The following is a 13,490-nucleotide window of genomic DNA, read 5'->3' as shown; positions in this document are numbered from 1 at the left end:
CAAGGAATGAACTTACAAGGACTGAACTGATCTCAGACCAAAAAAAAAAGGAATGAACTGATCGCCTAAAGTCTACAAGTGAGATCAAGTATACGAACACTAGTTTAACTTTAAAATTGCAAGAATAGCAAACTTGAATTGGGGCAACTGTACTCAAGTTCACAAAACAAACTCATACAAAACAGAAGTAAATGTTATTGAATGTATAGAAACTCAAATAAGAATCCCCCAACCCACCAATAATATGAAGACCTGTACACAAATTATACAATTGAACTAATTCATGACTTCTTCAATCGTGACAAATCGACCGTTCACTATGGAAAGCTGTGCTGCAACTCCAATGGCAACTGAAATTAGTCCATCACGCAGATCAACAGCAGGACCTTGTTTACCCCTAATTGCAGATAAGAAGTGCAGGTGTTCCAAATAGCTAGATCCATGATGCAGCCCATCATATCTGAATATAATTTTGTTCAGTATAATATTGGAGACTGGGTGAAAGTTTTTGGCAGTAAATTGAGAAATGACAGAGGGAATGTTGGGAGTACATGCCGTTGGTGCCAAGAGGGAGAGTAAACATACTTAATCTGATCATTCTCAGCTTTTAAAGTCTCAACACCATCTCTCCCAGCTACTCGAGTACTCCAACGTACAATACTCTCAGGAACAAAGGCCTCTCCCTGTTAGAAACTTGTTAGTTAAAATGAATTCAAAGAGGCCTTGGTGTTCAGATAAACTGCAAACTAATGTAGTAATGTTTGTACAACAAATAGCTAATGGTGATGTGTTATATATCTACCAGAAATCCATGTAAACGATTGCAATGCAATGGTCACCACCTATAATGCAAGGGAGAGGGAGAGAGAAAAGTACCTTTCCAATGTCACCAACAACAGATATTTCTTGCTCATTTTTACTCCCTTCAGCAAACATACAAAGGTCAAGCATCCCTCGAGAACCATTATCAAATTCGACAATAACATATGCATTGTCGATTATATCTGGTACCTAAACAATAAGAGACCAGTGTAAATAATAATATCTACTGACCGTACTTCCATGGTATAAATCAATTGGCAAGGGTTGCTCTTTGTAAGTTTCATAAGAAACAGTCCTTGTATATGAATTGAACAGTTTACCACAAAAAAAGTACACTGATGGACAAGCTTATTTACCTAAACAGTGAACTCTATTATTTACATAAATCAGGTAAAACAAAAACAAGAATTTATCAGTTTCTAGCAATTATTGCATCAGGCTCAGTTTCGATGGCTAAACCAAAAGCAAGCTTGGTTCAATTTCTTTTATATGAAGATCAGTCCTGAATATTGCTATAATATAAGGCTTATTTTTTTTTTTCAAATTCTTAAAGGATTGTAGTCATTTTTAAAACACAGTAATAGTTGTAAGTTATTAGTATACAGCACATCATGTCACTTATTTTAAATCTCAACATAATAAATTTACCTTCCCATCATATATTTCATCTTTGTGGTTAACATCAATGGCTCCAGAAGCCATCACACGAAGAGGATTAGCTCCAGCAAACAACCTCATTAAGTCAAAGAAGTGGCAACACTTCTCTACCAGTGTCCCCCCAGAGTTGACATTGAACCGATTCCAATTGTTGACCTATTACAAACATGCATCATTTGAATGTACGATCACCTACTACATCACAAGAACTAAAATTTATAGATGCATGACACACCTTAACCAAGAAAGGGAACCGGTGTTCTCGGATTGCCACCATTTTGACCTGACCAAGACTTCCACCCTTCACTATGTTTATCAGTTTCGCAACAGGTGGCATGTATCTATACTCCAGACCAACTTGTACCAAAATATCCTGCCTCTTTTTGGCGGCTTCAATAACCTAATCCAAACGCACTATATTATAGAAATCAATTAAGTATGTACCAGGAATGAAGACATCAAGATAAAGCATTGCATTACTGAATTTCATCTGTGTACATTCAAAGTGGGTTCTTTTGTAGACACTGGAAACCAAATATTTCAGAGGATCTGTGAAACAGGTTGGACAATTATCTTAAACTTTCTTCCTATTTGGAGGCAACTCATTTACAGTTAGTCAGTACAAGTTCTACAAACTTGAATAGGAAGTCAATCAGTGACCAACTCTCGTTACACATTATTTACCACAGAAACAAACAGAACCACAATATTGTAACAGACAATTTCAGTTGTTGTGCCAAATCAGATACAGCTAAATATAGGGGCTTCTAGGCTCACTAATCAACAACAAGACGGAAAAATGTATCCCTGACTTGTTTAGACTCCAGAGTCCCCGAATATTGTTCTTTCAGTGTAATTTTTACTGAATTCATCTCTTATATCATGAGCCTTTCAACAAACCAAAGTTGAAGAACAGCAAACACAAAGACATGACCAAAACATTCCATTCGAACAAATTGAATTCATACTAAGAGATCATCGACATGAGAGTGTGGTAGTTGACTGACCTCTTTGCAGTGGGCCACTGTGGTGCACAATGGCTTCTCCACCAGTACATGGTAAGGTTTGGGGTGCTTAATGATATCCATTAGAATATGATGATGGGTCATATTTGGAGTTGACACAACCACCACATCACAGACAAGACTATCCAACAGCTCCTTGTGCCCTGCAAAAACCTTAGAAAAACAAGGCAAAAACTTGAACACCCTCAATTGAAAACACTGATCTAAAGCAAAACTGAGTGGAAAAAGTAAAGCAAGCTCACACCTTCAGAGGCCAATTGAAAGAGTGAGCCAAGTCCAAGGCCAGGTTTTGGGAAGGAACATGGGGGTCAGCTATGGCTACCACGGCCACCCCTTGAGACCGAAGATGGTATAAATTGATGAGGTGCTCTCGACCCATCATACCCACCCCTACAATCCCGTACTTGACGGCAGCCATAGCTCAGCCTCAGAAGACTTTCGTACTGTGTTTAAGTTTTGGATGTTAAATAGAATAAAATATTAAAATATTCAGATAAATTTAAAGCATTTGGTAATAATGTATAAAATGTCACCTCAACCACCTCCATAGCCACCGTGGCTGCTTCAAAAGTCCCCTCAGTTTCGCGCTTCCCTCCATGGCGCAAGTGGCAGCTCCAAAGGTCACTCAAATTCACTCCCTTTCATTTCGATTTACTTGCAATGAAATTCACTCAAATCGTTACTTGATTGGTAGGCTGGGGAGGCACATGAGAAGGGAATTGAATTCGAGTTCCAGCCTGATGTAAGGGTAATGTGTATCGACACCTAATCCTGATTTTGTAATTCTTGATTTCACTTGTAGCTGCTATGTTTTTGTTGCCAGATAGGGTTTGAGCTCTGACTTTTACTTTTGTTGTTACATTAGTCTTCATTCTTGAGGTCGCTGCCTCTGCGCGCCATTTCAAGATGCTGGGGAGTGTTGACAAGTGTGGTAAGATCTCCCTGTTTCCTTTTTTTTTTCAAGCTACATTTTCTGTTTCTTTCATTTTCCTTTTTAGAGAAACAATTTTTTTCTGTAATGTCTTAGTTCTTTTTATCATAATAATATACCCACATATTATATTTCCAGGAAATTCCAGTCTCGTTGCGTTCGCATGTTTATCGAGCTTGGGCTCGGGCATTCCATTCAAGTATAAATTCCTTACCTGTTTTATTATTGATGCATCATTAATTGGATGCTACTTTGCTTGTATAGAATTTCATTTACTAGTATACAAGCGCTTGCGATCAGGGGCGGATCTCATGTGTTAGGTGGGGGGACTTAAGCATCCCCAGTCAACAGGGAAAAAAAACACCCGGTACTAATTATTTTTTTTAGACTTGTGTAGACTTAACATCCCCAAATTATCCTCAATTCCCCATTATATTATACCATATATTGAATAATTAAAATAGAATATACCCTAAGTGAAATCACCCAATTTCCCTCTTCAACTCTTCTTCTTCTTCGACCCCAAGTCTCTGACCCCAAATCTTAAATCCCTAAAATCCCCAAACACAAATGTAACCAATAATCTGACTTATTTCCACTTACATGGTCCTCTAGTCCTCTACCAGACCACCATTATAAGAGCATGGCGCCGACCTTCATCAACAATTTGATCTGGTGACTGACTGACTGGTGATGGTGAGTGGTGATTTTGCAAGGGTGTTGTTCCTGCATCATTCTAAGTCTTCTTCTAGAAGTTTCAGGGCCTCATTAAAATCGTCTCTCACTCCCTCTTGTCTAGTCACTCCTCGTAACTTCGTAAGCTCACTAAATTGAACTTTTAGTTTGTAAAAATATTGAATTTTTCTGATTTTTTAATTTTATGGTGATTCAAGATAGGAAATCTAGTAATTCATTACTTGATTTACTTCATTTTCCTAACAGAATTTACCTCCAGTTCCAGAGACCAGAATATAGAGAATCATCAATTCATCATCCAACATTCTAATAAACTGAGCAACAAAGCAGGTAAGAAATTTTATTGATGTTTTCTTCTTAAAGTAATGTTTACTGATTTGAAATTAGTGTCTTTAGTGATGAAGATGTGCTTGTTTTATAACTGTAGTTATTTCATCTATTGTGAAAACTGAAAACTAGTATTGGCAGTAATGAGCATGATGTTGTGATATTGAATTGTTTCGAATTGTGCTATGTGCATTTATCAATTTGGTAGTTGTAATGTTAGTAGTTGTCTAATATATGCATTGGTATTCAATAATTATAGGTTATTAGTCTAAGATCTAAAAAATGTCAGACCCTCTGCCAAAATCGAAGCAATTAAAAGAAATTACTTCATGGTTTTCAAGGGATGTTGAGTCCGGAAGTTCCAATTTGAATTCTACTCCTTCCATTACTTCTCCAAATTTTAATGATGAACCACAACCTTCAAGTCATTTTCCATTGCCCAACTCTCAACCTTTAGAGCCACCAAATAGGATTAATGCTCTTCAACGTGATCCTGGATTACGTTGTCCGATTTGGGAATGGCCAGTGGATGAGCAAGATAAAGTTCGAAAAGCCTACATTTCGTGAAGAAGTTTTATCCTGAAGATTTTGATGATGGTGAAATGTTTACTCTTCAATCAGAGTGTGCATATTATGAGAAAGATATGCGACGTGATCCAAAGTTCCAGAAATTAGAATCCATTGCTGATTTGTGCCACACTTTGGTTCTAACAAGGAAGTCTGAATTGTTTCCTATGCTTTATAAATTGATTTGTTTAGTTTTGACTATTCATGTTTCTACGGCAACAACTGAAAGGGCATTTTCAGTTATGAACATCATCAAGAATAAACTTAGAATTAAAATGAGAGATGAGTTTCTTGGTGATTGTATGGTCCTTCATATTGAGAAAGAGTATGCTGAGTCTATAGGTAATGATGAGGTGATAAGAGAGTTTGAGGAACTATCGACTTGTAGAGTTAAATTTAAATAATTTAACTTTTTTGTCATATCCATTTGTATTTCAATTAATAAAATTATTTAGTACTATCGATATTTTCACTATTTTCTTCTTCTTTGGTTTAAAATTTCAAGCATCCCCAATTTAGTCATCTTAGATCCGCCACTGCTTACGATTTGAGGGTTGTTTTATTAAACTCCATGTTCATTTGCTGTATTATCAATTTCATTTTTGGTATGTGTGATGCATTAATAGATGGAGCAACTAAATTATCAAACTAATCACAGTTTATGGTATAATCAAGGTTTCAAGAACTAATCTAATGTCAAAGTATGCAAAATTGCAAAGACCAACCAAGTGAAATGCAGGCAATGAATATAAAGAACATAATAAGGGCTCTTTTGAGTTAGCTGAACTGGTAGTGGTCGCTACATTTAATGCATTTAAAAGGAATTTTTGACAAGGTGTCACATTATACCAATAAAAACATAAGGTCCTTGCAGTTGCAATATATCGCATTTTGCTGAACCCTTAGTGCATTGTAGTGCTCCACTTCTCCCACAGTTGTATAGTTTGAATATGTGAATTTGCTTTGCTCCAGCCTTTTACATTTCCTATTTTTTTTCTCAGGCTAGAATTGGACTCTGTGTGCATCCTTCCCTGATATTTCATTAACTACACTTCTATGTTATTTTTTCACGTCATCAGGTTGTTCTGGAAGGTCTATGGCAAGAAGGATTTATGGCCCTTGCTGCTGTTGGTGCGACAAATATTGGATCAATTGAGGTAGAGTTAGCTCTTTGCAGATTAAAAGTTAATTTTTCAGGGCATGGATGTACACACACTGACAGTAAATGTAGAACAAAAATATTTCCTCTACTGATACTTCTGAGTTGATATTTACCGGTTTAAAATAAGTTGGCAAGTTAAGCTCAAAAGGTTGAAAATGGGCTAGAATGTAGGACAAAATCATTTACTGGCATGGAAGGGTGGGATAATACATACTTTTGTTTCAAGAAATTTTTTAAAGAGTTTTTTTCACCAACAGTCCCTCAACTCTGGTGTACCTACCAATGTGATACCTCAACTCTTAATCGTACCAATGTGATACCCAGACTCTAGTATTGCTATCATTGAAGTACTTCCGTCAGTTTTTTTCAACTTTTCCGTTATCTTGGTGACGTGGCAGGTACGTGAGGCCCACAAAGAGGGTTAAAAGACAAAATTAACCTCATCTGAGAGGAGCAATGTTTTTCCCGCCCTTTACCTTGAGAAATACACCCAACAATTCCAATTTTGGCGCCAATTTTCACTCCCAACTCCTTAATTTGTGTCTAATATCTAAACTAAAGAACTAGCGCCAACTAGTCGACCACAATCTGATAAAACCTAGATCAATCTCATTTTCTATTTTTACCCTAGCACTTGTTAAACTAACAGAATAAATATATAAATTTATATGGAACATCTCATTTCCACAATCTCATAAGAATATAAAAACACATAACTTAACGAAATTCAAATACATGTTTAAGTACCATTAGTTGCCACATTTTATGTTGATCTGCCATGATTTTTGCTTGTAAGAACTAATGGTACATGTAGTTGAATTTCGTTAAGTTATGTGTTTCTATATTCTTATGAGATTGTGGAAATGAGATGTTCCATATAAATTTATATATTTATTCTGTTAGTTTAACAAGTGCTAGGGTAAAAATAGAAAATGAGATTGATCTAGGTTTTATCAGATTGTGGTCGACTAGTTGGCGGTAGTTTTTTAGTTTAGATATTAGACACAAATTAAGGAGTAGGGAGTGAAAATTGGCGCCAAAATTGGAATTGTTGGGTGTCTTTCTCAAGGTAAAGGGCGGGAAAAACATTGCTCCTCTCAGATGAGGTTAATTTTGTCTTTTAACCCTCTTTGTGGGCCTCACGTACCTGCCACGTCACCAAGATAACGGAAAAGTTGAAAAAAAACTGACGGAAGTACTTCAATGATAGCAATACTAGAGTCTGGGTATTACATTGGTACGATTAAGAGTTGAGGTATCACATTGGTAGGTACACCAGAATTGAGGGACTGTTGGTGAAAAAAACTCTTTTTTAAATGGGCATTTCAGTTAATAAGGTAATCAAGATGGGATGTAGTTGATAAATAAAGACTGTTTACCAACCTGCTCAAGCAGTCAAATCTCGAAAAGGAAAAGAAAAAATGTCGCTAGTTCATGAGTTGTGCCAGCCATTCTGATAGCTTACCTTGTTATTGACTTTTTCTGAATTGGGATGTGCAGCTTTCCATCGAACCTGTACTTCAGACAAACCAGACAAGAAAGAAGTTACTGCACTCCGAGCGTCCAGAAGAACGATTGTATGAACCTGATGGTGTTTGGTAGGACACTCAAGAAAGGCGATGAGGTTAGAATAATGTCTTCCTGAAGTTGAATGATTGACTTGGTTTTCGTTGTCTTGTCTGAAATATTAACAAAATAATACTGCTAGGGGAATTTAAAACCCGTACAAAGCCATAAAATCTGGGTTTTTACTTCTTTTAATGGTTCCATGATTCTGGTTCTTGAACTACTCTTCCATTGGTTTTCAACTTTGCCGTGTTAATTTCTGCTTATTCAAAGTTTTTATATTGTACTTCAGGAGTTCAGGTAGCTGCATTCAACATGGGGTCAACAGTTGTGCTTGTTTTCCAGGCTCCCATATCACTTTCACCAGAAAATGGGGAGTCCTCATCAGATTTCAAGTTTTTGGTCCAAGATCAGTAGGGCACTATTAGTCTTTGTCACATGGTGTGTTCATAATTCAATCCCTTGGCCACCGTAATGCTTTTGCAGATTCAACTTTTGTCAAATGCCATTTAAATAACTACATTCATGTAAATGTATATTGTAAGGAACTCGGTTGTTCGACGGGAATATAATTGAGAAATTTGAGTACATATTAGTGTAATTCACCATTTAAATTGCTCTACACCAAATAATGATGCAACAGCAGAAGTAGCCATGGTAAAAGGTTTTGCTCCATGAACAGCTATGATTATCACCGAGCAGTTGCATAATGAAGTGTGGGGCACAAAGTCACCAAGGTATAACCCGGATCAACTACAAATTCTTGTTTTTATTGATACCTTGGTGGACATGCTGTGTATCTCATGCTTGTAAAAAGCACAATAAACTTCCAATCTTGGAATGATTACGAACCATTTCAAATTCAAAACAGCAGTTTGCAGATGTTACCATGTGTTGATAACTTAACAATAATCATCAACTCTTAACAGCATATCTTGCACCAAAATGAATAGAAACAAGGTGATTAAATACTCAACTTCAAAGATGCATGCAGCAATAATCATCAACTCTTAACAGCATATCTTGCACCAAAATGAATAGAAACAAGGCGATTAAATACTCAACTTCAAAGATGCATGCAGCAATAATCATCAACTCTTAACAGCAAATCTTGCACCAAAATGAATAGAAACAAGGTGATTAAATACTCAACTTCAAATATGCATGCAGCAGTTAGTGTGTCTTCATTCCCCAGAAAAGCTCTTGTTGTCTTGAAATCCTTCTGTGTCTCTCAAATTAATTACACCCATCAAATGCAAGAATTTATCATTACCAGGGCAAACCTCTTCTAGAAGGCACACCAAAAGCAAGAACATGTAGGAGATGACAGGAACTTAAAAGAATGCTCAGTAATATGAAAGCTATAAGTTGACAACTTGAGCCGAACAAACCCAAACGCAACCAAACCATAAGCTATTTCTCATTGGGAAAAAAAAAACATATGCTATTTTCCTCGTGAAACTAGGGAATATGCACGTACACCCAATTTTACACTCTAAATCAACAAACAGCACAAAACGCAGCATTACCATCACAGATGTGCTCTTCACAGTCATAAACCAATTCAAACTACAGAATGAACATACAATAATACAGAAGGAAACTCAAAAACCAGTCATGCCATAACCGCATAGTACCACACAGTAGATTACAGACACCGCTTCCAATATTCAAGCCAATCTACATCTGACTTATCTCAAAACAAAAACAATATCAAGAAATGTACTGTCGAACTTTATATCCACAACTATTCCGAGGCAAAACCAAGAACAATAGGAATAAAAAAATTCCAGTCAAGAGGGGCACGTATACGATAAGCATCATCAATCTAATCCAGCAGTAAAAATACAGAGTCAAATATCATTGTACAAAAATCTAACCAGAACTCCACACGAAACCATATAACATATTCAATTCTCAATAAAATTTACATTTCTAACGTAATGTAGCTTCCCATCAATCCCTGCCTGCTCTCTCCACTTCTCAACAACAACCAAAAAAAAAAAAACGAAACCGGAGTCCTCCTTCGTAATTTCCAATTTGTCTAAATCAAAACTTTGTTCCTGAAACACACCACCACAAAAATCCTAAAATCAGATTAAACTGTAACACTGAGCTGAAAACTGGGGCGAATTCGGAAATAGAGAAAAGTAAGGGGGAGGAAAATGGAAGAAGACTCGAAAAGGGCACACCTACGTCTGTTTGGAGTAGGAAGAGGCGGAAGGAACGCGCTTGTTACGGAACATCATGTAACCGACGGGTAAGACTACTCCGATCATCATGATCGCCACTCCGATCAGGTACCTCAGTATGCTCGGCGGCTCCACCTCCACCAATTTCCTGAGCTGCACACCGATTGTTAGGGATTCTATAGAGAATACATGTAGATCTGGATCCGTGATTTGACAGAGAGAGAGAGAGAGAGAGAGTTACCGGCATTGTTGGAGATGTAGAGGTTTCAGCTCCGGAGGGACACAGGAAGGGAGTTGGGGATTTCCGACGACGGGGAGAAGAAGATCGGAGCTGAGCCTATTTCGGTGTTTTGCTGAGAAGAGGAAGTCGAGTCTCGACATATATAATGTGTTGTTTACTGACCTCACTCTTTGGGTTAGTTGGGGCAGGGAAACCAATAAGCCCAACTATCACGTAATTAACCCGATTTTTGAGCTTGTGAACATTGATAAATATCTTAATGACATCACTGATAGTCGGTACGAGTAATTATTCTGTGTATCCACCACACCATGTGTTACTGTCATGTGTCATATTACGTCATACACGCGGTGAAAATAATAAAATATTATTTACATATAAAAACCAATCACAATAAAAAAATGTACTAATATAATATTAACCGTTCCGGTTAGTTGGGCTCACCATCACATTTTATCACATCGAAAATGAAAGCAAACTAAAATCTGTGGAGGCGTCACCATCCACAGTCACAACAGAGAGAGATAGATAGATAGATATGGCTCTGCTCCAAAGAGCCTCACCAAAACGCCTCCCCAATCTTTTCGGATTCCCAAAGCGGTCCCTCAGGTCCTTACGATTCCCCGGCGACCCCCTCGACTGTTCTTCTTCTCCAACTCTCGCTTACGGAATCCACGTCTTTCATTGCCCTGTAAGTCACGTTCATCTGGGTCTTCTTCATGTTTGGTTTTTCTATTTATGGTTTCTTGAATTGAGAATGGGAGTGTTGGAATGAATGCATAGGATGCAGTTGGGATTGTCTCCAAGCTGTCCGAGTCCATTGCTTCCAGAGGAGGCAACATACTCGCTGCCAATGTGTTTGTTCCGGAAAACAAGCATGTCTTCTATTCCAGAAGGTACCCTTTTTGATAAAGAACTGAACTTTCTTTTGTCTGTTTTGGTTGGGGTGTCTGCTAGTTTTGATGAAAGAAGTGTTTTTCCGGAGAACCCACTTTTGTTTTTTGTTTGTTTGGAATGTGTTGTTGTATGAGTGAAGTGAAGCCAAAATTCTGAATGTCTTGTTGAAACTTGGCAGTGAGTTTATTTTTGATCCTGTTAAATGGACAAGATCACAAATGAATGAGGATTTCAGTAAGCTTTCACAAATTTACGCCGCTCATAGATCTGTCATCCGAGTGCCAGATCAAGACCCTAAATATAAAATTGGTGTCCTTGCCTCTAAGCAGGTGTGCACATTGCGAGTTTTCTTACGTTTATGTTTACTCACCTTATATTGATTGTTTCGAATTTCACATGCTTGTTTTCGTGGATTGCAATGTTGTGCATACTAAGTCCATCTTTGTGTTACTGCAGGATCATTGCCTGATTGATTTGTTACATCAGTGGCAGGATGGAAAACTGCCTGTAGATATAGCTTGTGTAATAAGGTGAGGTTTTGGACATTTCACTGGCTTGGTTCTTATATTTCGTTCTTTAACTTTGACCATTAATTGAACTGCTGTATTTTTGTTTTGTTTTCAGTAATCACGAGAGAGGTCCTAACACCAGTGTGTCTCGGTTTCTAGAAAGACATGGTATCCCGTATCATTTTCTTCACACAACCAAAGAGAATAAAAGAGAAGAGGAGATACTGAAGTTGGTTCAAAATACCGATTTTTTAGTCCTTGCGAGGTACATGCAGGTAAATCAGGCCATGGATTCTGTATATGTTCTCACCGTTTCTAACTGTGTTGCTAATGAAGTTTTCTGTACTAAACGGAGGGAATACCTTCTTCCTGTTCTTTCATGGTGCAAGTCACAGTTAACTTGAAACTATGAAAATCCTCAAGTATCTTTCCTTTGGCTTGTAATTGAAAAAAGAGAACAACATTTCAAAGAAAGTTTTCATTTTGCAGATTCTATCTGGCAATTTTTTAAGTAGCTATGGAAAAGATGTGATTAACATTCATCATGGTCTATTGCCATCATTCAAGGGTGGAAGACCATCTAAACAGGTTGACACTTCATTTCATTCCATGTGTTATAAACTTAAACTATACGTTACCTTTTGAACTTTTTCTGTGCTTTCACCCTAACTATCTACACATGTTTAATTTGCTAGATTATGTTCGCAGGCTTTTGATGCAGGAGTGAAGCTTATTGGTGCAACAACGCATTTTGTGACCCAAGAACTTGATGCAGGGCCTATCATTGAGCAGATGGTACTCAGTCTTTGACATCCTTATAGTGTTCCTGTAATTTTATATCACTGATATTATAGGCTGATATTGATTCTGTGCACCATTATTCTCATAGTTGCTACTATTTAGAAGTCACCCCCCATTTTAACTTTGACTTCCATCTTCATGTAGGAACATTTAGATGAGGAGTATATAATGAGATAATAAACAGCCAAACCAATTTGCATCTAGTGAAAGGAATGAACTGCTACACTGAAGAAATTGTGAGGTGGGATAGGCTTAGCTACTGATTTTATCAAAATTATTAGAAGTTAGTATGCTTTTAGTTTTGTGTTTTAAGTTAGAATATTTGGATTACTAGGTTCTACCTCTTTTTCTGGATCATGAATTCCAAATAGAATGTACTTGGATAGTTATGGATCTGAAATTAAAACTTGCATTGTCAGTTATTGGGAGAAATCTAAAGTTTGTGCGGTAGTGAAGCTAAATGTCTTGACTAAGATGGTGCAGGGACATGAAAACTTGACATAAATTGGAACAGGAACTAAACATATTTGTTAGGCTGAAGTTATTGTTTTCTGGGCTTTTAGTCATAGCATCCAATACACCCGTTGGCCTTAGGCTAAGATTTTTCATGTTGAAGTAGGACATAAATTATAATTCTATGATACAGGCATTGTTTACTAATTCTTGTAGCTTACTGATTTCATATTTGTGGAAGTTGTTACCAAGATTGATTTGAGATAATATGTCTCCGGTTGTGTAAGATCCTTTGGAGTTTATTATCTCAATTCAATATGCAGGTTGCTAGAGTTTCCCACAAAGATAACTTGCAGAGTTTTATACAGAAGTCGGAAAATCTTGAAAAACTATGCCTTTTAAGAACCATCAAATCATACTGTGAACTGCGGGTGTTACCTTATGAAGATAACAAGACTGTTGTGTTTTGAGGGAAAAAAAACGGATATATAATGTGTTGGTTCTTCAATTCTGTTTGTACACTAATATTCTTTGGAAATGTTGATCGATACATAATTTCCACTTCCTTTTTTATAGATTTGTAGATAGATATTTGGTACTTGGTGGTATACTTTAACTGTTTACATATGTGGAACAGTTATATA

The 13,490-nt window shown here is 37.0% G+C and overlaps 4 protein-coding genes across 7 annotated transcripts; 2 read left to right on the top strand and 2 right to left on the bottom strand.

The window, feature by feature from the left end:
- Nucleotides 1-21: 21 nt before the first annotated feature.
- On the bottom strand, nt 22-2,922 carry LOC126793665 (uncharacterized). The gene is made up of 7 exons (XM_050520261.1): nt 2,749-2,922; nt 2,487-2,657; nt 1,715-1,879; nt 1,471-1,635; nt 877-1,011; nt 586-683; nt 22-460 (listed from the first exon to the last, which is right to left on the bottom strand). Exons 1-7 carry the CDS (start codon nt 2,920-2,922, stop codon nt 277-279), a joined length of 1,092 nt encoding a protein of 363 aa, XP_050376218.1. The 3' UTR covers nt 22-276.
- Nucleotides 2,923-3,100: 178 nt separating this feature from the next.
- On the top strand, nt 3,101-8,170 carry LOC126795483 (phosphatidylserine decarboxylase proenzyme 1, mitochondrial). Its single transcript, XM_050522317.1, is given in 10 exon segments — nt 3,101-3,124; nt 3,199-3,252; nt 3,370-3,435; nt 3,574-3,634; nt 4,378-4,461; nt 5,218-5,378; nt 6,090-6,182; nt 7,688-7,783; nt 7,785-7,811; nt 8,054-8,170. Coding segments are annotated over 10 exon segments (783 nt in total).
- A 1,390-nt stretch (nt 8,171-9,560) lies between these two features.
- LOC126793693 (uncharacterized) lies at nt 9,561-10,343 on the bottom strand. 2 transcript variants are annotated; one of them, XM_050520291.1, is made up of 3 exons: nt 10,187-10,343; nt 9,946-10,098; nt 9,561-9,816 (listed from the first exon to the last, which is right to left on the bottom strand). In XM_050520291.1, exons 1-2 carry the CDS (start codon nt 10,190-10,192, stop codon nt 9,946-9,948), a joined length of 159 nt encoding a protein of 52 aa, XP_050376248.1. In that variant the 5' UTR covers nt 10,193-10,343; the 3' UTR covers nt 9,561-9,816. The 2 variants fall into 2 exon arrangements, with proteins under 2 accessions (XP_050376248.1, XP_050376247.1); XM_050520290.1 differs by having other exon boundaries at nt 9,950-10,098.
- Nucleotides 10,344-10,710: 367 nt separating this feature from the next.
- On the top strand, nt 10,711-13,419 carry LOC126793672 (formyltetrahydrofolate deformylase 1, mitochondrial-like). Of its 3 annotated transcripts, XR_007672084.1 has the most exons (9): nt 10,711-10,877; nt 10,970-11,082; nt 11,262-11,412; nt 11,540-11,613; nt 11,708-11,867; nt 12,082-12,180; nt 12,301-12,387; nt 12,538-12,634; nt 13,170-13,315. XR_007672084.1 is itself a non-coding variant. In XM_050520267.1 (8 exons), exons 1-8 carry the CDS (start codon nt 10,725-10,727, stop codon nt 13,314-13,316), a joined length of 984 nt encoding a protein of 327 aa, XP_050376224.1. In that variant the 5' UTR covers nt 10,711-10,724; the 3' UTR covers nt 13,317-13,419. The 3 variants fall into 3 exon arrangements, 2 of the variants coding, with proteins under 2 accessions (XP_050376224.1, XP_050376225.1); XM_050520267.1 differs by lacking the exon at nt 12,538-12,634 and having other exon boundaries at nt 13,170-13,419; XM_050520268.1 differs by lacking the exon at nt 13,170-13,315 and having other exon boundaries at nt 12,538-13,147.
- The last annotated feature ends 71 nt before the right edge of the window (nt 13,420-13,490 follow it).

Source organism: Argentina anserina, chromosome 5 (assembly GCF_933775445.1).
Source record: "Argentina anserina chromosome 5, drPotAnse1.1, whole genome shotgun sequence".
In the NCBI taxonomy this organism is placed as follows: Eukaryota; Viridiplantae; Streptophyta; class Magnoliopsida; order Rosales; family Rosaceae; genus Argentina; species Argentina anserina.
Note: the sequence above shows the minus strand (reverse complement) of the source record. Positions and strands in the feature narration are given on the sequence as shown.